Source organism: Corvus moneduloides, chromosome 1 (genome assembly GCF_009650955.1).
Source record: "Corvus moneduloides isolate bCorMon1 chromosome 1, bCorMon1.pri, whole genome shotgun sequence".
NCBI lineage: Eukaryota > Metazoa > Chordata > Aves > Passeriformes > Corvidae > Corvus > Corvus moneduloides.
The window spans coordinates 34,813,809-34,837,081 of NC_045476.1; the positions used below are offsets into that span (position 1 = coordinate 34,813,809).

The 23,273-nt window shown below is 41.4% G+C and overlaps 1 protein-coding gene across 5 annotated transcripts in view; it reads left to right on the forward strand.

Moving 5' to 3' along the window:
* The window catches only part of ELMO1 (engulfment and cell motility 1), a 305,632-nt gene that overhangs the window by 253,976 nt on the left and 28,383 nt on the right, over window positions 1–23,273 (forward strand). For all 5 annotated transcript variants that reach the window (XM_032105001.1, XM_032104994.1, XM_032105017.1 and 2 more), the window contains one exon: window positions 22,318–22,481. In XM_032105001.1, coding sequence (XP_031960892.1) covers window positions 22,318–22,481 — 164 coding nt within the window. The remainder of the gene's footprint in view (window positions 1–22,317; window positions 22,482–23,273) is intronic.

The window sequence follows — 23,273 nt, forward strand, 5'->3', positions numbered from 1 at the left end:
TAGTATTGTATTTGGGGAAGGAAAGTCATATTATAAATAAGGCCTATTGCAAAAATATAACCACAAAATGATGCTACATTTCTCATAGAAAGTTAACTCTGTTCTTGCAGACAGTTCTAACTGAAGGAGGGAACTCTTCAGAAATTGTCTCATGAACAACTTAGGACATGGAGCCAGCTGTAAGATACAATAGCTGTTGTCTTGACGTTGTCTAGTGGAAGAATATGTGTTCATTTGTAGATATATATAGGTGAGAGATGGATCTTAGAGAAAAAGGGAAATTTTAAGAGCATTAAATGTCTTCCCCAGAATGTGAGGTTTGTTCTAGTCTGTTGTAATTTCCGCAGTTTTCGCGCATTTTTGCCAATTTGTGTCTGTTGAATACAGATGCTGAAGGCCCATTATAGGTTGTTAAATGTTATTTCTAGAATCAAATTAAGGGAGATATAAACACTGATAAAATAGTCTCCCTGATACCTCTCAGTGTCTTCCTCTCTGAGCCAGATGGTAGTCTGAGATGGTTCAGACTAGATGGTCTAATGGTTCTGTCTAAACTGAAAGGCTCTGAACCTTCCATGTCAAATTACCAAGACTGAAGAAAAGTGAAATGAGGTTATTGCAGCTGCTACAATACATAAAAGAAAATTAAGTTAAAAGGTTTATTAGGCACTGCGCTCTGTTTTTTCTCAAGCTAGAGAGCAAAATTTGGACACTCTCCTGTAATAGAGATGGCCATTTGGCCACAGCAGTCTGCAACATTGGCCATAGCTGGACAGTAATAGTAGCTTCGAAAGGAGATGCTCACCTTACTCATCTGTCAGGAACAATCTCAGTTCAGACAACGACAGAGAAAAAAAGAACTCTCATGACAAGCTGTATTTGATGCAGCATTCCTGTTAAAGCATAAAGATAAAACATAGTTTTGAGGCCTATTCCCTAAAATCATCCCTCAGCATGGTTGCTCATGATGTAACAAAACCTCTACAAAGTGGATCACATGTAACTTCTAGCTCATCCTACTATAAGCTGGACAAAACTTTGTTGGAATAAATTAATGCCATTATCTGTACCTAATGGAGCTAAGCTTATTTACCCCAAAAAGCAGTTTTGCCAGATGTATTATAGCAGTTGCAGCAGAAAACATTAGCACATGGGGCAGTCCTGCTCTAGAATTTCCATTAAGATTTCACTATATTACCCAGTGAATGTCTGTCTGTGCTGGTACTTCTTAGTAATATGATTTCCCTTTACTCCTGCTTCTGTGCTTATGGCTAGGAATACTGCACAATGCTATTTGGTTTATAGCATGTATAATTGCTAGTTTTGGAACTATCAGGTTTTGGAACTTCTGGATCGGGAGCAAGTCCACTCCACTCAGGAGAGATTCCAGAACATGAAAGCAAGGGAACCAACCAGATTTAAGTGCCCCTACCAGTGCCCACTGATATGTTGGTCAATATGACTTTTGCAATTATAAATGCACAGACTTCTGTGCTCTCTGTCATATTTAAAAAGTCACATTCACAATTTCCAGATTGGGTTGTCTTTGAATGGAAGTATTTTGCTACTGCAGATATTTCTGGTGACCACAATAAATTCAGCATGGCTACCAAGCACCTGAGATGTTAAATACTGTCATCACTGGGCAAAAATCCATGTGTGCTACTGGTTAAAGAAAGCGTAACAGAACCTTACACGGTAGTGGTTTGCGTTTCCCATTTTACCAAACTGCTGGGAACTACCAAAAATAACACAACACGATATGCCTGAAATAGCATCATTTATTTCACTGCTCTGACACATTTGAGGTTGCACAGAAAGAACAGATCCATGCGTTCCTTTCCTTTCTGAGGAACTCTTAACAGCTTTCTCCCAGTAAAAATGGCTGTAAAATCCTTTTCGAATTAGAATGCTCTGGACATGTCTTAAAACTACCTCATTTTCATTTAAATTATAGTTGTGTGGAAGATAATACCAATTTAAGTGCTCCCTTTTTTTAAAAAGCAAAGACAGAGGCACAGCAAAACGGCAGATGAACATTGTAAAAACCCACAGGATGGGTTCTGTATTGACAGAAAAAAGCATCTCTATTCCCATCAGCAGCTGTGAGCAGCTCTGTAGCAAGTTGTGAATCCTGATCAATCTCATCTTCCTCACTTCAAAGAGGAAAAAGCAGCAAAACCCTTTCCTTTCTGATCTGTGTGTACTGTGAACCTCTCTGCCCAGACCCAGGTTCTTTCTGGGAGGATTTAAAGGGATACTTTTTTTTACTAATACTTTCTTAACACCCAAGGAAGAGCAAAAGACTATTTATCTTTTAACAGCTAGTAATTACTTAGTACTCAGCTAGAAGTCAAGCAGAATTCATAACCAGTCTCACTGTGATAGTTTTGTGTACCAGCACCATGCAGGGAGTATTCTGCAACCAAATCAGCCAATTGTCACTCCCCAGGTCTCTTGCCAAAGAGTGTGGGGGGAAAACCTTTTAATTAGCTCTTCCCTGAGTAGGTCTACCTTGATTAATCCTATCTGAACATCATGTTTTAGAAAGAAAAAGCTGTTTAGAAAGGGGCAAGAGTATGCTTTAGAATTCATAACAGTCCTTTGCATCCTTTGCAGCGGGAGTTCAGTTCACAAGAGGCCGGTATGATGTAGCAGCAGACAGAGTGCGGAAGGCATGGTGGGAGTCTTGATATTGATGACGTTAATTTGCTATGGGACAAAAGGAGAAAAAAAATCATGCTGACCTAGCTAAGACAGTACTTATATGTATGTGTATTTGTGTGGCAGGGGACAGCAGTGGGAGGAAGGCTGACGAGGAAGCAAAAATAAGTAAACCAAGATGGATTTATTGGCTCTGAATTGTTCATCTGTATTCCGTTCTTCACTGTGCTGCAGAGGAGGAGAGCATCTCTAGCGCTGTGGTTGGGGAACAGAGCAAGAGAGGGGGAGGAAGGTGATAGCTATCACAGGCATCAAAAGTGTTTAATTTTCCAGAGGCTCTGATTAAACAAATGTTTCTGCTTCCTGGCAGCCCTTGCAGACATTTGTTGGGACAGAATAAATCAGGAGGTAATTTGTCTGCTGCGATGATCAGGGTTGGCTTGGTGGCACTGTCTTGTTGGAGATTTTTTCTGAGTTTCCTGGGAGCAGCCATATTTCTCAAACATCCTTCTGTGCCCGAAGTAATGCCACGAGCTTTCCTAGGGATGGCAATTTAATATTGATGGACCTAAGCAGGGTAAATGATGCTCGCAAATAATGATGTGTGACCATGGATAAGTTTATTATGGAACCCTGGTAATTACAAGGGAGAAAGTCGAAAGGAGTGAATGACTCTTGGGACTGACATAAGGACTGCTTTCCTGCAGAACTAAATGGTGCTGAAAGAGGTTAGGCTGGGACCCATGAATGAATGGGGAAATTATTTCATTGCTGGTGCTGCCATGCATAAACGGGAGCAGAAGGCACCAAGAGGCAAAGAAGAATAGATTTAAGAATAGTGCATGGTGTCTGGGCATGAGCAAGGTGGGAACTGGGTAACCAGCAAAGACATACCAGTACTTTATGTAGGTAAGGAAGTCTGTGTTTCACCTGTTTGCCATCAGCACCTAAGTTAGCTGAACTCACTTTGCCCTTAATCCTTTCACATCTTCTTCTCTCACATATTCTGTGTAATTCTACCTCCTACTCTTTGTCGTTTGTGGGTATAAAAGTGGCTGTACAGCAAATAAGTGGTCTGTATGAGCTTGCAATGGCCACACTGTCCAGGAGAGATGAAGGCACAGTTTAATTATGCAGGCCACTCATGGGAGTGATTATAAAGTCTTTATACCACTCTGTGAAGGTCAGCAGTATTATAAAAATCGTATTTCTGCAGTGAATTAGGAAGTAAAAAAAATACGTTCCTGCAACTAAAAGGCAGTCTTCCTGATTAACCTTTAGTCCAAAAATCCAGGGCTCATAGGGAAAGAAAGATTAATTCTAACTGATGTAAAACAGCTACAAGAATGATTTAACATTCCCATTGGTGAAAATGCTGTCATTTTAACACCTTTTAACTCTGCATGACTTGAGGTAAGCACTATCAGCCCTTAAAGGTAGGAATCTCACTCTGGCAATGTCCTTGACCTCCTTGTTTCTAGGCCTGTGGAGCTATGAGATAAGAGGGAACCTTAAAGCTCTGATCATCTTTTGTGTGGGAAACCTGTTACAAGCCTGAGACTGAGTCTTTGCCTCTCTTGAGATGGCTTGATGTCCAATTTTATTTGTTTGTGGGTTTCACTCCTTTCTAATGGAAAGGAAATAAAATGCTATTGTTTATTGTTTCAGTAAAGATACTGGGAATATTGCTTAATCAGTTGTCCTTGTAGAATAAAACAGGCGTTGCTTGCTGCAGTGCCTGTGGAATTGCAATGGATAGATAAAGTCACAGAGATCCATTGAGAAGGGACAAGTGGTATCATCAAAGCTGGTTCTTCTTGTGCCTTTCACATAGGTGCCATCTTGGCTTCTGTGTGGCACAGCTGCAAATACAGGGAGAAATGTGCTTCCTCAGAACAGATTTCCCTCTCAACTGTACTTAGACACATTTGCATTGTCCTCAAGTTTAAAGAAGTTGTCCCAGTTGGCCAAATTTCTGAGCATGTCAGGAGTGGAAAAGCTTCCTCATTTTCTCACTTCTGATTAGATGGAAAATGGAAACTTAACATCTGCTCCTTTTAATGAGTGAATTTAGTAAGTCTGAAGGAGATGCCTTTTGATATGCAGGTTTATCAACTCTTTGAAATGGAGAGCTGTCTGTCCTGTCTAGCATTCTGTTTTCTGTCCAGTTGAGCCTAAAACTTGCTTTACTCTGTGAAAAAAATGTAAAATTAAGAGGAAAATTCTGCAGCACACTCTGCTGAGCTCATTTGGTAAGATAAGACATTGTACAGTCCTTGGGAATTAAATTTTCTCTGTATACCAAGGAAAACCTCCTGTTCAGACAGGGCACGGGAGCATGTGCATCAGAGGCCTTAGTGCTGAAGCCACATTTGTTCTGTACAACTGATGTCAGCACCCAACACTGGGGTTTGCATTTGAAAATGTGATTCCTGATGCTTTCGAAGGAAAAAAATGGCACATCTTTCTCACACCAATTTGTGCTACAATCCCTCAGATTCACAGCTTGCCTCTTCTGATATTAAAGGAGAAAAGAACACCAGGAAGGAGAATTGTAGGAGCGCCATTGTGTGTGTGCCATGTTTCAAGTGTGGCTCTTGCTCGAAGATAAGCCGTCTCTGAAAAGCATAGTGCCAGAGGAGAACAAGGCAAGTAAAAGGGCTCAACAAACACACCTAGCTTTAGATAACAGCTCCTGTTAGTTTGGCCTTAGTAAGGGAGGGCTGCTTGTGGGAGCCTGTAATTAAAAGGCTCTTCCTTGGCCCAGTGGCAGAGGTTGACCCTCTGTGCCCCAAAAATCTGCTGCTCTGCAAGAAGTACTTGCTGTCTGTGCATGCACAGGTGCTTTTCCATTCCTTTGAGCCAGAGCCCCCATTGCAGTGGGGAACATCCACTGATCTTTTTGCTCCAGCTGACATCCATCCCTTTCACTCTGCAAGCCTTCAGCATCCTTGTGAATAGTGGAGAATCCTTCTCCCTCTTTTCCCAGGTAGGAGAATGTGTTGGGGGAATTTATTAGGCAGTTGCAGTAACAATAGTAGTCTGGGAAGAGCAAGGTTGTCAGAGGTTCAGGAGGTGCTTACTATAATACCTCAAATCCTTGGCGTGGGAAGAGGGAATTGGGACTGCAAGAGAAGCAGTGAATAGTGGCAGTTCAATTGGTCAGGCTGAGAGCTGAGGCAAGAGGGGTTGATCCTGTGTTTTATCCCCCACTAAGGGGCTGTGGTTGTCAGGTGCCCCCTTAGGTATACTGACAGTCACAGTGCTGGGAAGAAATGTATGGAGGGCTCCTGGTGACTCTGCTGCTGCCTGCCCCATTCGGATGTAAAAGATCCAGAGGCTGGCAAGGCATGGTGGGGATGCTACAGCTGTGGCAATCTGACCCTTGCAGATCGGCTTCCTGAAGAGACACCACGCCCTGATATTGTTGTTCCTCAGTAACATCCTCAGAGCCTGAGATGAGCCTGCCCCAGTAATATTACCCATCGTCAGGCTTCTGAAATCAGTCACGAAGGATGTAGAGGGAAAAGTATGTTAATTTACATCCTCTATGTTCCCCAGCATAGGCACATCACAATAGGGCTCCTGTTCTTTCTCGTCGCCTTCCTCTCCCCAAGCAAAGCGAGGTTCCTCCCACCTGCCCACAGCCCTTCAGCAAGCGCGAGCACAACTCCTACACGAGTCTCTTTGCCAGAGTTTCAGCTGCTGGTGCTGCTTCCATGTGCAGCCTGCTCTGGTTGCTGGGCTTGGGGAGTTGGTTTTTAAGCTGTCTGTTGAGATAGGGGTTTTTTTTCCTTCTTTTGCTTAGCTGTATTTGGCTGTAATTTGTGCTCCCTCCTCAACAGCCAAGCCCCAGTTTGGGGAAGCAAGTGATGCCTAAGCACAGAGGGAAGCTGAAAGCAGGAGCTTCTTGGTGGGGTGAGAAGTTTGCACATTTAGTGGTCTCTGCCCCCTGTCCCAGGAGTCACATCCATTTTCCTGCCAGATTGTCCTTGGGTGGTCATCCTGTACTCATCTAGTCTGAATAGACACCTGAATGCTTCCTGTTGCCCAAAATCTTTTGGGAGTTGAGGGCATTTTAACTTCACAGGTTTGTATATTGTAGATATGTTTGGTATCCCCCATCACTCTGGAGATGTCCTACCATAGGAAATCTCTTATCCATACGCAGATTTTTGTGCTCAGTTTCACCTCTTTTCACTACTTGCTGTAATTAATAGCAAATTGGATATGCATGGAAGTGTTGTCACTGGCAGCTCTCTGCTGAATGGCATATAAAAACCCATTAGAAGCTGATTATTTGGATTATTAATTTTTTTCCAGGCCATCCTATATCTGATATTCTTTCATTAATTTTTTACTGATTCTCTAAGATGCTCTAGTCTGAAAATGAGGAAATATTCCGGATGCCTTCTTTTGCTGATGATTCCTGGTTTGTGGCTTCCCTTATTTTAAGAAGTTGTTCTGGAGGCACAAGCAGGAAAAGAAAAAAGATTAAAATTATCAAATCGGGCAAAAAGATTAAAATGACAAATAATATGTAGGCTGAAGTCTTCCAAAAATCCAAGAATAAATAAGGCTTCTTTTAAAGTGCTTTGAGGAGGAGGTTGATTATAATTTTATATCTGGATTTTTTTCAGTGAAGTATCCAACTTCTTTAGATAAAGCGCCCTAAAAACTAACCCATGATAACAAAAGCCCCTCAGAATAGATTTACTGGAGTGTATTTCTGAAAAAGAATTTGAGATAATGAAAAAAACTATCCAAATGAACTGAAGTATTGCAATAGCAATCTAGATTGAAGCCTGTTGTGTGCTAGAGCTACACATACACATAGAAAGGATTGTATACAATAGACTGCTGAGTGATGGGGTTTCGGCCACTGCCTGCTGTCTCTTTGAATATGTTGACTTTTGAACAGAGCATTCACCAGGTTCTTAAGTCCAGTGTTAGTGGGACTTCTCAGATGTTTCTATAAGACATAAATATTTCTTTTCAGTCCTTTGGTTTGTTTCTCTCTCCTCAAGTTTTATATCACTTCATGGAGGGAGCAGAAAGAACATAAATCTTAAGGAATCTGAATGGTTTCCTGGTCTCACTAGGTTGATTAAAGTAATTCCAAGGGTAAGTTTGGCCCCCTGATTTCTCTTCTTGTCTCATTTCGATAGGCAACCCATGGCAGTGGAAAGCACTGGAAACTCAGTGTAAACTGGATTTTTTTGTTGAGAACTTGTGCCCAGGTGAAGACTCTCCACATCCACAGGGACCTACACTGCTCTTCTCTCTGGATGAAGTTAGGCTTACATTGCTGCTTGAGCAAAATCTGTTAGAGCAGCAGCACTTCCCTTATCATCACTCAAGCCCTCTTTAATCTTTCTCCTTTGCAGCCGTCAGAGCCTATCGTGCCTGTTGAAAAAGGCTGCCCTGATTTGGGCAAGCTGTTTCCTCTACAGCCTTGGCCTCCCCTGGCCACCAACTCTACCTCAGGTGCAGGGCACCCAGGACCAGGATCCCTCCAACATCCAAGTGCCCAGGAGCTCTGGGGGCAGTGTGCTATCAGGGAATTTGCTGATTTGTTTTCCCTTCAGTACCTTCCTCAACAGAAAGTGCTGTATCTTGGTTAATAGAGGTTGTAGCTCCACTCACTGATGGCATTTTTAGCATTTTTAACTATTAGGAAGTGCTCGCATCCAAATGTGCTGTGTTACCTGTCAGTAATGCCAGCAGATAGTTGGGGGAGACATGTAGTTGCCACCTGTGTTCTTTATGTGGGTATCAGAGACTCAGAATTGGTGAGTTTTATGAGCAATGTTCTGCAGATGCATGAAGAGGATGGCTCAGGGAGGGCAGGTGGCTGTCACTGGGGTGGGAAGGACTTTGGTATTGTACTCAGCAGCTCAAGGATCCCCTTCCAATCATCCTTGTTGCAGTGCAGGCCTGAATTTATATTAAGAGCAATGTTTTCTGGGAACACTCTATAAGAAAACTAGAATTTTGTTTTTATTAAGAAATATTTGCCTATCTTGGATCCTATCCTGCTGGTTGTGAAGGTGGCTGTGTCAAATAGTGATTTTGAGGACTTGGATTTATGTACATGGCAACAAGACATTTGCTGTTCTTAAAACTTCTGTGCTTTCCCTTCAGAGCTCTTTTGTCTTAAAGAGGATGCTACTTAGCTCAGATTTATACTGGAATGGTGTACTGCCTTCCCAAGAAGCTCTAGGAGGAAGCATTTTCCCCCCTATTTCTTTCTGACAAAAATGGGAACAAAGCTGTAAAAGGACTTTGCACATACATAAGTTCTTCTGTCTAATGAACTCATGTGCATTATAGATACTGGAAGGATCTTGTAGTCTTACCATGAATGCAGTAAATACTTTCCTACCCATTCTACAGCAGAGAAAACCTGACACAAGGCAGGTGCATGCTGTTTTCACAAGAGCAAACGGTTTATATGGTGCAAGGGAACATTGTGGGGAGTCAGATTTACTATTACTTTAATTCAGTAATATTCCAATGTGTAGAAAATGTATGCCCCAGCTAAATGTTGATGCAAGACTCGGAAACAGTGATGCTCATCAGTACTGGATCAGCATAGAAGATTCTTATTTTTGCCTCTATGAAAAATACTGGTAATGGGCAGAACCCTGCTGTCAATAGGCTGTCTCTCCAGCAGCCATCACTTTTGTTGCTTGGTAGGAAATGGCCTGTGAGTTGCAACAACAGCTCTGCTAAGATGATGTTTAGTTTGGCAATGATTAAAGATGTGCAAAAGACCTTTGCAGGGCCTTTGTGCAGAACAGAGGGTGCCAAAAACCACCAGTCGGTCAGCTTTGGGCTTGTGCTGCTTTGCTAGATTTTTTTATTTATTTATTTAAAGCTCAGGCCTATCAGTTTGTGCTTCTTTAAATCACTGCAACCCACCAACCCAGGCACAGCACGATGTGTTGTGAGTCATGGTCCTCCCCCAGAGGAGACGAGACCGAGGAAGCAGAAGCTGTAAGTAGATTTGAACCGAGCCCCCTGAAGTTGTGGGTGTTGATGGTAGGTGAAATAACAGGAGGTATTTCTCCTCCTCATGCCAGCGGCCAGCAGCAGTGCCTCCCGCGAGCTGTCTCTCCTGCCTCCCTGGCTCACTCCTCCATGGAAACCAGCCGTCCTGCACTCACTGCCCCTTGCCACAGGGCCCCTGGGCACTCCGCCCGCTTCACAGCTGCTGGGGGGAGCTGCTATTTTCCTCTCTCCCACTATAATAGCATCCTTATGAGGCTTCCCTCAGCCCGTCTCTCTAATAGAAGGTTGCATGTTTCCGCGTGTGGCTTATGCGGTGATATTTGGGTTCACTTAGTATGCTCTTGGGAGTGCATCTGAACTCAAAAGGGGGGGGGGGGGAAGGAAGGAAAAAAGCCAGGAAGGTCAGGGAAATCCTAGCCTGTATCAGGCAATAGAAGAAGATAAAAACAAGAAGTAGTTTTGCATAGGAATATTGCTCTTGCTGAACTGGCTGTGTGGCTGTATGGGGCAGTGACAGTGCAGTCATTTGCCTTCTGCTGGGCAGACTTGGGATTGCTCAGAAAATACAGGCCAATCCCAATTTTCCAGTGGAAAGCCAGTGATAAGGGTAGCCTGTTTAGAGAAAATGCCAGAGATGGCTGACTGCTCTTAACAGTCTTTGGACTTGATGTGTTTTTGATGTGACAGAGGGTGTGGGAGTTTCCGAAAGAATCAGGTGTTTAAATATTGGCTGTGTCTTGTTTTACAGGAAAATACCCGCTTTTGTGTTGATGCCAGCTTCATCCGTGCTTACATCCTTTATCCTAAAAATCAGGCAGAATTTAATTCCAGATGCGTTTCACAAAGTCATTTCCAAGTTAGGCTTTCATCACCTTTCCCTCCCTGAATATTTCCTTCCTCTGACTTTACAGCCCTGATAATACCAGCCCTCTCCCACCTGGTGTGCCTTGCCTCTACACAGTGGTTTTCCCTTGACTCTAACACATTATCTCTGTGAACACTTCATACACAGAAACACAGGTCGCATCATTCCCACCAATCTTTCCCTTACAGGAATTTCCTCCCCTTTCTGCCTGACTTCCAGTAGGATAAAATAGTAGAAAAGTTTTACAGAAACTTCTGTTGTCATTGCCTCACATGCTGTTCTGCACTCTAATTACAAACAGAGCCAAAGAATCCAGAGGGGGATTAACCTCCTTGTATCTGTAACCTCACTTTTAGACTCCCTGTTACCACCATGAGAAACAAGGGTCTGGACACACCATGTCTGTTCCCCTGGACCATGACATCTCCCATTTGGCTTCTTTCTAGACTTGAGCAAATTTACCAAACAAATCCTTTGTGTAGTCACATATGAGACATTAGGGAAATTGCAAAATGCGTGTGGTGTCTTTTTTTTTTTTTTTTTTGTGACTTCTGCAGTCTGGAGTGTACAGAATCCAAATCTAATCTTTCAAAGGAAAACAAATATCTTGCTTTTATTTCTGAATTTATCTCCTGCCTAAAAACTTAAAGTAAATAATTATAGAGTTGTAGAAAAGAAGGAATCTGCTGGCTGATTAGAAATGTGGATTAATGGCAATATGGAAAGAAGTGCAGTGATTTGTGACAGTGTGGAAAAAAGTGCAGTGATAGCATTCAAGTTATCAGAGAAAGGATCTTTCATTAGTGGAAGATTGTAAGCCTTTATCCACCCATAACTCACTAGTTGGTTACTAGAAATAGCACTATTTTAAGACATTATTTAGCCTCCTAGGCAGGATCGATGTGTTTCTGGAGACGTGTGTGTTTCTGTGTATGCCATTGATAGTTTCAAATCGATAGTGGGAAGTAAACTTGAAGCCAATCTTGTTTTAATCCTTTTGTGAGAAAAATTCCTTTGGCTCTGATTTAATATGAGTGAAACAAAAAGGAGGAAAAAAATTAACTGAGAATATGGTATTGACATAGTATTCACTGGAGGGGAAAAAAAGTGTGATTTTTTTCAGATGCCTCCTATGCATGTAGTGAAGGGGATGGAGCAATGGGACCAGTCCTGATGGTTACTAATGTGTCTTTAGTTAAGATTTCATCTAACTGTGGATGGCCTTCCCTGTGCTTGTGGAAGTCTATCATGTTCCCAGAGCGTTGGGTAACCTAAGTAGTTGTTCCATTCCCAACTTCCCTGGCTAGCAGATCGGTTTTGTAATCACGGTGAGGTGACTGAATGCTTTTGAATTGTTGGTGTTAGTATTAGGTGTCATATAAATCAGTGCTCACTGTCCTGGGGAGTAGTTTATTTTCCAGTACTGCATGTAGATCCCAAAAAAGCTTCCCTTTGATCTGCGGGGAGAAAAGATTGTTCCTTTGCAGCAATGAAAAATACAGATTTCTGAAGCCATAAACCATTTCACTGCAGTTCTTAAAATGAGGTATAGCAAAACAAGTCATCTGTGCCTTTTCTTCTTCTAAGAATAGCCTGGTTGAATTCCTTATATTCTTGGTTATGTGCCACAACTCAGGGGGGAAAATAATGTGCGTTGTTCTTATGTATATGACCAGCACAGTAATGATATAAATACCTGAGGCAAAAATCTCATTGGACTAGACAGCAAAAATGCAGAATTTTCCAAAGATATTACTCAGTCATTCTAGAACATTTTAAAATGGCAATGAAAACGTCTTTTTTTCCTTTCTCTTGGACATACACATTTTGTGTATGTGTGGCAGTTCCAAGCAGATCTTGGTTTGTAATAGTCCTGACAGCACTTATTATGATCTGTCAAGTCAGTAATTTGTGAGCAGCAGATTTACAGAATAGTATTTATAGCTGGCATCTCACAAGTTGCAATGGGTTTAACCTCTTCATTGCTTTGTGTATTTTTGTGAATCATTCAGCTATTTCATGCAGCTATTTTTATTATTGTGGCACAGACTGGAATCTCTGATAACAATGCAATTATCACTTGAAACAGTTATTAATATGATATGTGCTAAAAAATTGGTGTTCTGTAGGCATGTTTTTAAGCTCACTTTTCTTCAGGGACATGAATATGAAAACAAGACTTTGCCTAAAAATTATTACAGCTTACTTTTGCTATAAATTAGGATGGAAAATAACATGTAGGCTCGTTCAGAGGCATGGCACATCTGAACAAATTACTTTTTCATAATTTCTAGATGCTCAGCTTAACCATTTACCTTAACTCTAAGGGCATGCAAATAACGGGACTGAATTAAATAGTCCAACGTGAGCATACAAAACACTGGGTTTATGCATTTATCAGAAAAGCCTAAATATGTGATTTAGCTCTCTAATTCAAAGAACTGAATCCAAAACCACATTTTCAGTCATTCATGCTTTTGTTAGGTAGAAACTTTGGAATTTTCACTTTTCTAACAAAATGCCCAAAATATAAGCAAATAAACAAACAATAAAGAGAATAAAAAGGTAGCAATTAAATGGTGAAAGTCACTTAGGTCATGTCCAGAAAGCAATAGCTGAAGCTTCCAGCTTCTATTTATAATTTTCTTTTTCTTTGTTCATGTGAGTATCAGAATAAATGTGAGGGGGTACTTCTAACTAAATAAGAAATTTTACTGTTTGAATGGTGAGCTAACTTTTGGGCTTGCTGAAGGAACAGCAAGTATTACATAAGCAATACATAAGTATTAGCACAGCCTGGCAAAATTGCAGAGCTTTTCCATATAAAGTGTTTAATTGTTGAACATTTTTCACAGGCAAATGTCCTTCTCTGTGAAAAATGTACATGGGGAAATTTTGCTGAATTTGCTACCGAAAACAAGTGGAATTCGTGGACACCCTAGATGGGTTTTCCAGGTCTGTCTGGTCTGGGAAAAGGTTAGCAAGGAGGAGAGGTATGAAGTTGAAAGGTAGAGAAGCTGCACCTATATTGCCTGGTGCTTTGTGCTAGCTGCTGTATTTGTTGGTCACTTAGATGGCTAAGGAAGTCCATTTCTCTTGGTATTAAAGGGACATGTACCTGGTGCACTGGCTCCCCTTCCATTTAGGAATTAGGCCAGAGGGACCCTGGAGACAAGGAGAGGGACAACACAAGCAGGGACAGTGGTAGGCTTCTTGTACCACGTGCAATTCCATGTGGCCATTCATACCTCGGACAGGATGGACCTCAACACTGTGGTTTCAGCTGGTGAAAGAGCCTGGAGATCTTTTCAGCAATGCAGCTGGTCACACCTTTATTTGGTTTTGTCTCAGATAAAGGAAATAGGAAGGTAGGAAGCTGTAATGCAAAGTGTTGGTTTTTAGGGTTTTATCCACTTATCAGATGTACTGTGTAATGACTCCAGACCCTTCTGTTTGGCTTTTTTAAAAACAAAAGTCTACTCTGCCACTTTTCCTGGTTTTCTACCCATTTAAAGAGTCTTTTTAAATTCATCATTAATATCTAGAACTTGAGTTCTTTGATTTTTGTTTTCCTAGGGGGAAAAAGCTAGCTATTAGAATCTTGTCCTAGCTTTCCTCCTGTAGAACCAGGAGTTTGCCAATGTATTACATTAATTTTCATTTAGTATATGCCATTTAATGTAATTAAGGGAAGCAGCACCCAAATGTGTGTCCCTAATCATGGGTTACTCTCATATTGTTTTCTGTTAAAATTTACAAGCGTGTTATTTGACATGTTAATTGTTACGTGGGTATATGACTAAGGATACAAGTATCTCCTCATTTCCCCCCTCCCCTCACTTAACATTTTGTTTGAGAAGATCAGTACATTTTGTCTGTGAAAAGCCCTGGATTAAATGCCACCCACAAATGATTTTGTGCATGTTTTATTTTGCCAAAGGAGGTTGTCAGACATTGGGGGAAATGATGTAATATTGTCTGACCTAAGACTTCAATTAACTAACAAGAAAGTTTACAAAAACTGTCATATTAACTTTACACATCATTTTACTGGGGTGGAAACATTGTCACACAGCACTTCTTGTTTTGTCTACCTCAAGGCACAAAGCACAAGGAGGAAAAGAATATTATTCCTTATTTCTGATGCAAATAGTTTTCTGCAAATATTTAATGCGAAGGAGAGGTTTCCTGTCTATCAGTTATTCCTGTTTCAGCCCAATATTACCCAAGCAAATGATATTTGACCTGTGTGTTTAGATTAGCACTGTTTTGAATGGAACCCTTGCATTTGTGGGTGGCATCTGGTTTTAGTCCTGCAAGAAGACAGTGAGCTTCTTCCCCATTGTGTTTTATCAAAATGAAGACATTATGGAGAGTGTTTGCATGTATTTTGATGATGATTCTAAACCCACTCGAATTTCAAGTTTGTAAAGGACTGCTGTTCCCTTTCTGTTACTATTAATTTTAGCCTTAACTTCCTCAGGCCAGTCCTTAAGGAAGATTTCCTTTCAGTCAGCTGCTTCCTGAGCCATAATTTTAGAAATACATAATTTCCCCCATATTTTACCCTCTCTTTTCCTGTTTCCTTTTAACTGAACTTCTAATAAAATCTCATTTCTTCTTTTCCTTTAGCCTTCCTTTTCTGTTGAAATACAACATCTAGCCTCTTTCTTTCTTCTTTAGACTTGTCCCCATTTTTATTTATTTTTTTGTGGGCCATCCTCCAGATGCCTTCCTCCTCATGCTGATGCTCCCCCCTGGAACCTTGGTTCCTGCTCTGGTCACTTTTCCATATTTATAACACCCTTCCTACTAGATTGCTTTCTTTTACCTTTGTGTAATCCAGTCTGTTCCCATTCCTTGTAAAAATCATCTTGTTGCCCATTCCTTTAGCCATATTACCCTTCAGTGGAATTTTGTGACCGCTCTTTGTCTTTTTCTCAATTAAGTTCAAGATGCTTTTTGCTCCCAGCCAAAGCCTCTGCCACTGTTAATGGGTATAACTGAGAAAATAAATAGTAATGTTAAAAGAGAACTGGAGGCCTCCCTGGGTATCCAGTGGTTCTCCATCAGGATCTGTGTATCCCAGGGAAAAATAACCAGCACAGCTAACAGAATTCTGGGAGCTTTTGGAAAGTGCCAAGTCAGGCTGTGGCCACAGACTCTCCCTGTAGAGGTGGAGTAGTCCAGGGATGTAATATTACAGAGTTCAGCAATAAGTGGTCCATTTCCTCTGAACATAATTGCTCCCATGCAATAGCACAATAAGCTGGGAATCTCTTGCAGGGAACTGAACATTTTTACATCAGCTTCTTCAGATGGAGGCACTCCTCAGACCCCTTCCTTGTTTTTTCTCAGCCTCCCATTCACACTCTCTTTCATGGTGCTCACCAGTCTCGTGCTCATGACCCTGGTGCTCTTATTCTATCTTTCGTACAAGAATGTAATGAATTCTCAATCTCCTCTTCCATAGTCTTGGATTAAGAGTAGTCTCAACCCATCAGTTCCCAGGAATTGTGTGGTTTCAGTCTGTTTTCCCACACCTGAGATTCATTAGTCAAGGGAAAATAAAAAGCAGAAAAATCAAGTTCTCTGAAATGTAAAACAATTGTGATCACTTAATCTTCAGCCTTTTCTTTCTTTGCTTAAGCTTGACCTTCTGTATCTTGGAATCCAGTGCAAGGTCAGGCTCTTCAGGTTCTCTTCCCTCTTTTCCTCACTAGAGGGCAGGCAATTTTTTGGGTCCTGAGGCTCTGAACAAGATTTTGCATTGATGTATTGCTACAGCACCAGGTTTGCTGACACCTGCTATAGACCTTTTAAACACCTTGTGTGGAACTGCTGTCACATCTCCTATCTCTCAGCACCATCGTCACATCTGCTAGGTGTGCTCGTTTGTTCTGCAAAATGATAGTCACTGCTGAACTGGATGCTGATACTGATCCTGCATGGAAACAGACTGCACAGCTTGATCAAAACCATTGCATTGTTTCAAGCCTCTTTTCTGCAGACTGAAAAATATCTTGGTTCATACTAGAAAATTATAATCACAAGAAAGAAGGAAAGAAAGAAAGAAAAGCAAGCCAAAACTGCAGCAACACAAACTTTTTTGCAATGGGTTTTAAATTCTGCAGAAAAATGAAGAGATAAAATGTATCAGAGCTTGTATCTGCTAAATCCTCTGACAGCTGCTTTCTCATCCTGCTTCCTGAAAATGAATCAACTTAATTATTCCTGTGGCTACGTACATCCAGACGGCTTAGAGTTGCCTCTTTATTGCTGGCTACAGTAACTGTCCTTGTGTTCTGGAATAGCTAAGAAGATTGAAAACTGGGGGGTTTTTGTAATTCCAGAGTACACAGACTGTAATAGAAGTAATGGTCTGGAATTTTGGAGTCTCTTGTCAATGGTTAGATTGTGCCAGCACTGAGTTTAAATTTGCTTGTGTAGGAGGGCATGTTTAGATTAATATTCTAAAGTAATGTGGAGTGAATGTTTGGTACAGGCTGTGACTGAGAGACTAGTGTAGTGAATTCACAGACTGCAATATGTGGAGATTGGGGTGGGGGGTTGGGGGAATCACCATTAAATTATCTTCCAAGGACCTTGAAGCCTCTCAGGATTACTCTTCTGAGTACTCTGAAAACATAACCATTGGTCTAGTTATAACAATTTATCCTTTGGAACAGTCTAAAAAAAAGTCTCAAATTACCTGGTGCACACATTAAACATGTAAAGTTTTCATTAAAGGAGTTGACAGGTTGCTTGTAAACGGAAGTCATTTCCTTTCCTTTCAGAATTAAATTTTCTTTACAGCCTCCTTTGTCAGTAAGCACTGTTCATTAAGAATTATTTGGCTGTTTCATTCTACAGCCTTGTTTTCGCCTGCCTTGTGGATTTAACTGAAGGAAATTTCTTTGTGACACTGAAATGATCAAGCTGGATCTCAATCACCAAATGATGTTTCCTCCTGCATTCTTTAATCTATATAAACCAAGGTATTTCTTTTCAGGAACATTTAGATAGGAAGGAAGCTAGGTATGAATTTTTAAAAACCAGTTTGCAAAGAGATGTCTTTCCTCCAGTTCTCTGTTTGTTGGCTGGATGATTTTTAAATGGTCACATGAAAAAGCTACTGAACGAGGGCTTAAAACTTCTCACATCTCAGGTTCTTCAAGTCTGGTTGTAGAGAGGAGTCTCTGGATGAAGGGCAGCTCAGTGGCTTCTCTTTTAACGTATGCTGCAGTGAGGTAGGGGAATCACACCTTGCAGCACTTGATAATGTTGAGCCAAATTAGGAAAGCACTGAACTAAGCACATCATTGTAATGTGGGTTGTTTATACCTAAGTCTTGTCTGTTCAGAAGAAAGGTGAACTGTCAAGATTAGTAAAAGTCGGCCAGCATAACACACTGACACACCCAACCCCCCAAGTCACCCATCCAAGTAGCAGTCAGTGCAACATGTGCCCTAAGATACAAGAGGTACAACTTGGAGGCTTCAGTGATGGCATCCAGATGTGTTCTTGCTGCTGTCATTGCACATCAAAGGGTGTGCTTATCCAAGTGCAACGTTGGTATTGTGGGGACATTGTGAGGAGGGTTCATCTCCTGTCTGGTGCTTCACAAATCAGACAATCATAGCATGATTTGGGACCTTAAAGATCATCTAGTTCCAGCTCTACCACTATGGACAGGGACACTTGCTACTAAACCAGGTTACTCAAAGCCCCATCCAGCCTGGCCTTGAACACTTCTGGAGATGGGGTATCCACAGCCTCTCTGGGCAACTTGTTGCTCTCACAGTAAGAATTTCTTCCTCATACCTAATCTAAACATATCCTTTTCAGTGCCAAGCCACTGCCCCTTGGGTAACACCCCAGATGGGTTGTTGTGAACATCCAGGCCTTCAGGCTGTTCTGGGGTAGGTTTCTGAAAAGATTGATGCTGTGAGTTTGTAGAAGGAACAGATCTGGTGAGTGGAAGGCTCAGACTTATATTTCCAGAATCCTGCAGGCTAGTGGTAGGTGTCTGAGAGGGTTGCCTGGTTTCTCTAGTCAGTACCAAGAGCAAACTTTGCTTCAGTATGGGGTGAGTAGAGAGGATTGTGCTTTCTGTAGCTGCAAGCAAGCTGCAAAAACAAGGTCAGTGAGAAGCTTGCTGTAGGGTTTGGCCCTGATAAATCCCTCTTTTTGGTATTAACAATTTCTCACTCTTTTTATTTTGACCCCTAGTTGTAGAGCCCAAGTTCAGACCTCTCCTCCATCCAGAAAGAAGGGACTGTATTTGCACAGGCAAAAGCTGTCATGGCAAGAGAGAGAAGAGAGGGGGTAATGTTGGAAAGTCAAAGTAGTTAGAATATGATATGACAAAGGTGAGGTCAAATAAGCAAAACACGCAACAAACTAGACTATAACAGCTTAATGAAAAACACGTAATGGCAGGATACTCGCTATTGGAATACGTTAAATGGATACAAAATCTGGGGAATAAGGTCCTATGTGTTTAATTTTAAAAAAATTGTTGATTTTTTCCCACTGTCTTTCTCTTCATGTCTTCAGTGAATTTACCTGTCTTAGGTGCAACGTAGAACTTGGATTCTCTTACCCATACAAGAGGTCGTTAGATAAAAAGCACATGATTTAAAGCAAATGTGTCCTCTGAAACACTCATTTCTCAGTAAGAGTAGCAAAGCATAATGTAATTAAAACAACTGTCTACAGTGTTTATGTACAATCACATTGAGTGGAGAATATCTTTAATTTCATTGTAAGGTCAGATACATGAGGAGGAAAGGTTGTTGCTGTCTCTCAGAGAGCAGTAATCAAAGGCTGGCAACAGAGCTTTGAAAATTGAACAGATTAGAAGTCCTTGGCAGTGATTCCCAAATGCTCAGGAGACTTACTGCAATCAGCAGCTTTGACACTTTGGGCCAGCTAGTTAATAGTGTTGGCTATAAACATTACAAGGCCAGTGATCATCGCCTCATGTGCTGGCCCTGGGGCATTTGCTTCCTGCCTTCTCTCTCGGGGACAAGGGCAGCCTCTAGACCAAGGGGCTCTTTGATAATACCCTGTGAGTGACCTTCCCCACAACAGCAAAGAAGAGGAATTGTTTGCATGTTAACCCAAAAAATGAATTACAGAGAAGGGAGTCAAGGGTGTAGCAAATAAGCATAAGTGACAGTGCTCCAAATCTACTGAATTTGAACCTCCTTTGCAGATTTTAGCCAAAAATGAGCACTGCTCATCACTGTGTGGATGGTTTAGAGATCAGACTGGAAAGATCCTCATGCATGCAACTCCCTAAAGTACAGTATTTATTAATTTGTTTGTCCATTTGTTTTATGAGAGAAAGTGCTCATAAGAGACAGCTTCCCTATTGTGAGTGCCTGAATTTAGGAAACTAAATCTATATGTAAGCAACAAAAAATCAGATCTGTATAGATATTGGAATGAGCTCATGAAACCAAAATTACATGCAGGCATAAGTAATTGCAGCGCAATATTTACTTGCAAATCTGATTTAGTGTTGAAAAATCAAGGTGATATGGTAGTGATGGTTGTTACATGGTTAGTTTAGCAGTTATACTATGCTTGGCTGTTCAAAATTGCAGTAATTTGTTGCTTTCTAACGGGCAGGATGTCTGATCCCATGAGCAGCTGTGAGAATTGTGTGTTTCAGCTAAGCTGCCTGGTTTTGCATGCTGCTTCTGCATGATACTGCAGGAATGATGGCTGCAGGCTGCCTGTAAAACTACATTAACAAAGTAGTCTGGCACAACTTCTCAGCAGGCCTGAGAATACAGAAGTGATGCCAGCAGCTCAATGTCAGGGGTAAACGCCCAGTTCACTGGGAGCCCAAGCAGTAGTGTTAGGTGGTACCAATAGCTGAATACATTTTCAGTGGGTGAGTTTGCAGTTTCCCCCCTCTTCTCCATTCCTGGTAATTAATAATAATTAGTCCTAATGAATAATATATAAATATATAACATAGGGATTAAAATTAATTAGCAGTGATAGGTAGTCATTGTCAAGAAGGTAGAAAGAGGAAGTCAGAACAAATTTTTAAACATCCAACTTGGCACTGGAATTATCTGTTTCACTCTTTCCTGCTATTCCTTTGAGGATGTTTCCTTTGTGAACATATCCTTCATTACATTTCCTAAGCCCTTTTAGTTGTTAAACCAAGACCCAGTGAAATCAGTAGGATTATGCCACTTACCTTGTTGGGCATGATCCATCAGCATTCAGGGTGTTTGGATTTTGCGGTGGTTTGTCATTTCTGTGGTGTGGCAGCACGTTTCATGATTGGACTGGTGTGGACTAGTTGAGTGCACTGTGAATGCAGGCAAGGAGGTGTTAATTCCTCTAAGCAGTCAGGTGCCATTCAGGAGTTCATGTTTCAATATGGAAGTAGCTAATTCTCACTGGTAGACCAGTTAAGTTATTCTTCAGTTCTTTAGTTGCTTAGTTTCACCTGCTGAACACAGCTAAAATGAGTGCTTAGATCACATCTGAGAAAGAAGTTAACGTCTCAGGAAGCAAAAATAGAACACAGTACAGGCAATGAGTTAGAAGACTAAGGCAACCATGTGAAACAATTTAATATTTATATGAAAAGAGGAGGCTTTGGAATTATTAGGGAACCTTTGAGGGGCTGGGTTTCTGTTTTAAGACATGTATTGAAGATGAAAGAATACAGGAAAATTAACAGCACAGAAAAAGCTTTGCCCTCTGTTTGTGTAACTGTTGCTTTCTGGCATTACCATTTTGATACCGGGGGCTGCTACCATTTCCTGCTGGATTTTACCTCTGGCATTTGGGTGAGATGGACCTTTCTAAGTATGATAAATTGTTCTTTCAGCCCATTTAAGCACAACATCAGATAAATATTTCTAAGTATGTGACTTTCACCATCAACAAGAAAATGAGTCTAGGATTATGGAGAGAGAGAGAGAGTAATCTCTCATATGTATTTATCTGAACTAGATCCAAGCAATTCTCCTTAGTTAACTGTGTCTCAGCAGTTTTCTCCTGAAAAAATAATTATTATGCAGAATAGATGGCTGTTGCCTAGCCATCCTTCATTCTCATTTTTTGGTTTGCATTGTTTATGGCATTTATTCAAAAGCAATCCTGTAATATCCTTGGCAAAGTGATCTCTTTCCCCTGACTAATGGTCTCTGTTAGAGAGTTCTCTTTCCTTCACTGTGTATGGCCATAACGTGCCTGCAGCGTAAGGCTCTCACGGAATCTCAGAGTGGTTGAGGTTGGAAGGAACCCCTGGAAGTCATCTGGTCAGCCTTCCCTCAAGCAGGGCCACACAGAGCCAGTTGCCTAGGACCATGTCCAGACAGTTTCTGAGTATCTCCAAGGATGGAGAATCCATCACCTCCCTGGGCAACCTGTGCAAGTGCTTGGTCACCCTCACAGTGAAAAACTGTTTCTTGGTGTTTAGCAGGAACCTCCTGTGTTCCAGGGTGTGCCCGTTGCCTCTGGGTGTAAGGAATAAAAGGAAGCAATGGGCCAGTTAGCAGCTCCCCACCACCCTCAAAAAAGCCCCAGTTTTGTCACAGAGCAGATGAGCTTTCGATGTAGTCTCTGATGCCGTGTCACAAGTTGGCTTATTTTCTGGTTATGTTGCTAAAAAGTTGTCCAGAGACCACATATACCATCTTCTATACCTAGAAACCTTAGTGTGACCCAAAATAAGTTTGAAACAAAAACACAGAAAGTGTTAACACAGCTTCTTTTTCTTTCCTTGTCACCTGCAGGTAATGCAGGTAGTGAAAGAACAGATAATGAGAGCACTCACTACCAAGCCTAGCTCTCTGGATCAATTCAAGAGCAAACTTCAGAATCTCAGTTACACAGAAATACTGAAAATACGCCAGTCTGAAAGAATGAACCAGGAAGATTTCCAGTCTCGTCCAATTCTGTAAGTATTGTCTTCTCTCCCCACTCTTTTTTTCATGGAAGGGTTAACAAGGGCGAATGACAGTTGTGAGCTCTTCTGGGGAATCCCAGGGAGAAAAGCTGTCCAGGGAGCTGTGCTCAAAAGCAGTAGTGAGGCATCTGCTTAAAGTACATCATGTTTTCTACTGCTGGGAATCATAACTTTTTCCTTGAGTTCAGTGAAACCAGATTTGGCAAATCCCAGCAGGATTTCACATGGCTTATTTATATGAAACAGTGCTTCACCATTTCCTAGCTCTGCATGATTGTGAGCCTGATTTTGGTGCTGGAAGTGGCTTTCAAAGAAAAGATCTAACTAATCAAACATCACAACTTTGTCTTCTGTTCAAGGCCTCTCTGAGCAAGATAGGGAGAAGCCCAGAAAAAGAAGAGCCAATACACACTGACTTTCCAAAAGAGTTGTCTTTGTTTATAACATTATAAATTGGTGTTAATGACAAACAGTCATTTACTTATTTGTAAATAGCAACATTCTGGCAGCTAGACAGTCCTTTGCTTGTTGTTTACTGCAAAGTATGAAAGGCTAATATTGCCTCCATAGCTCCTTCTCATTTCTCAGAATACTCTTTGTTCTGTTGTATAAAAATGGGGGCCGCACCTGGCTCTGGACCAAGTCTGGGCTTGTGGCTGAGCTGGTGGCACAGGACAGATGCAGACTCTGTGCTGCACAAATGATGCTCTGAGAATAGCAGGAACCTTTTGAGATCAGCAGAGAAATGGTGAGGACTCAGAAGCATCAGCTGAAATATCATTA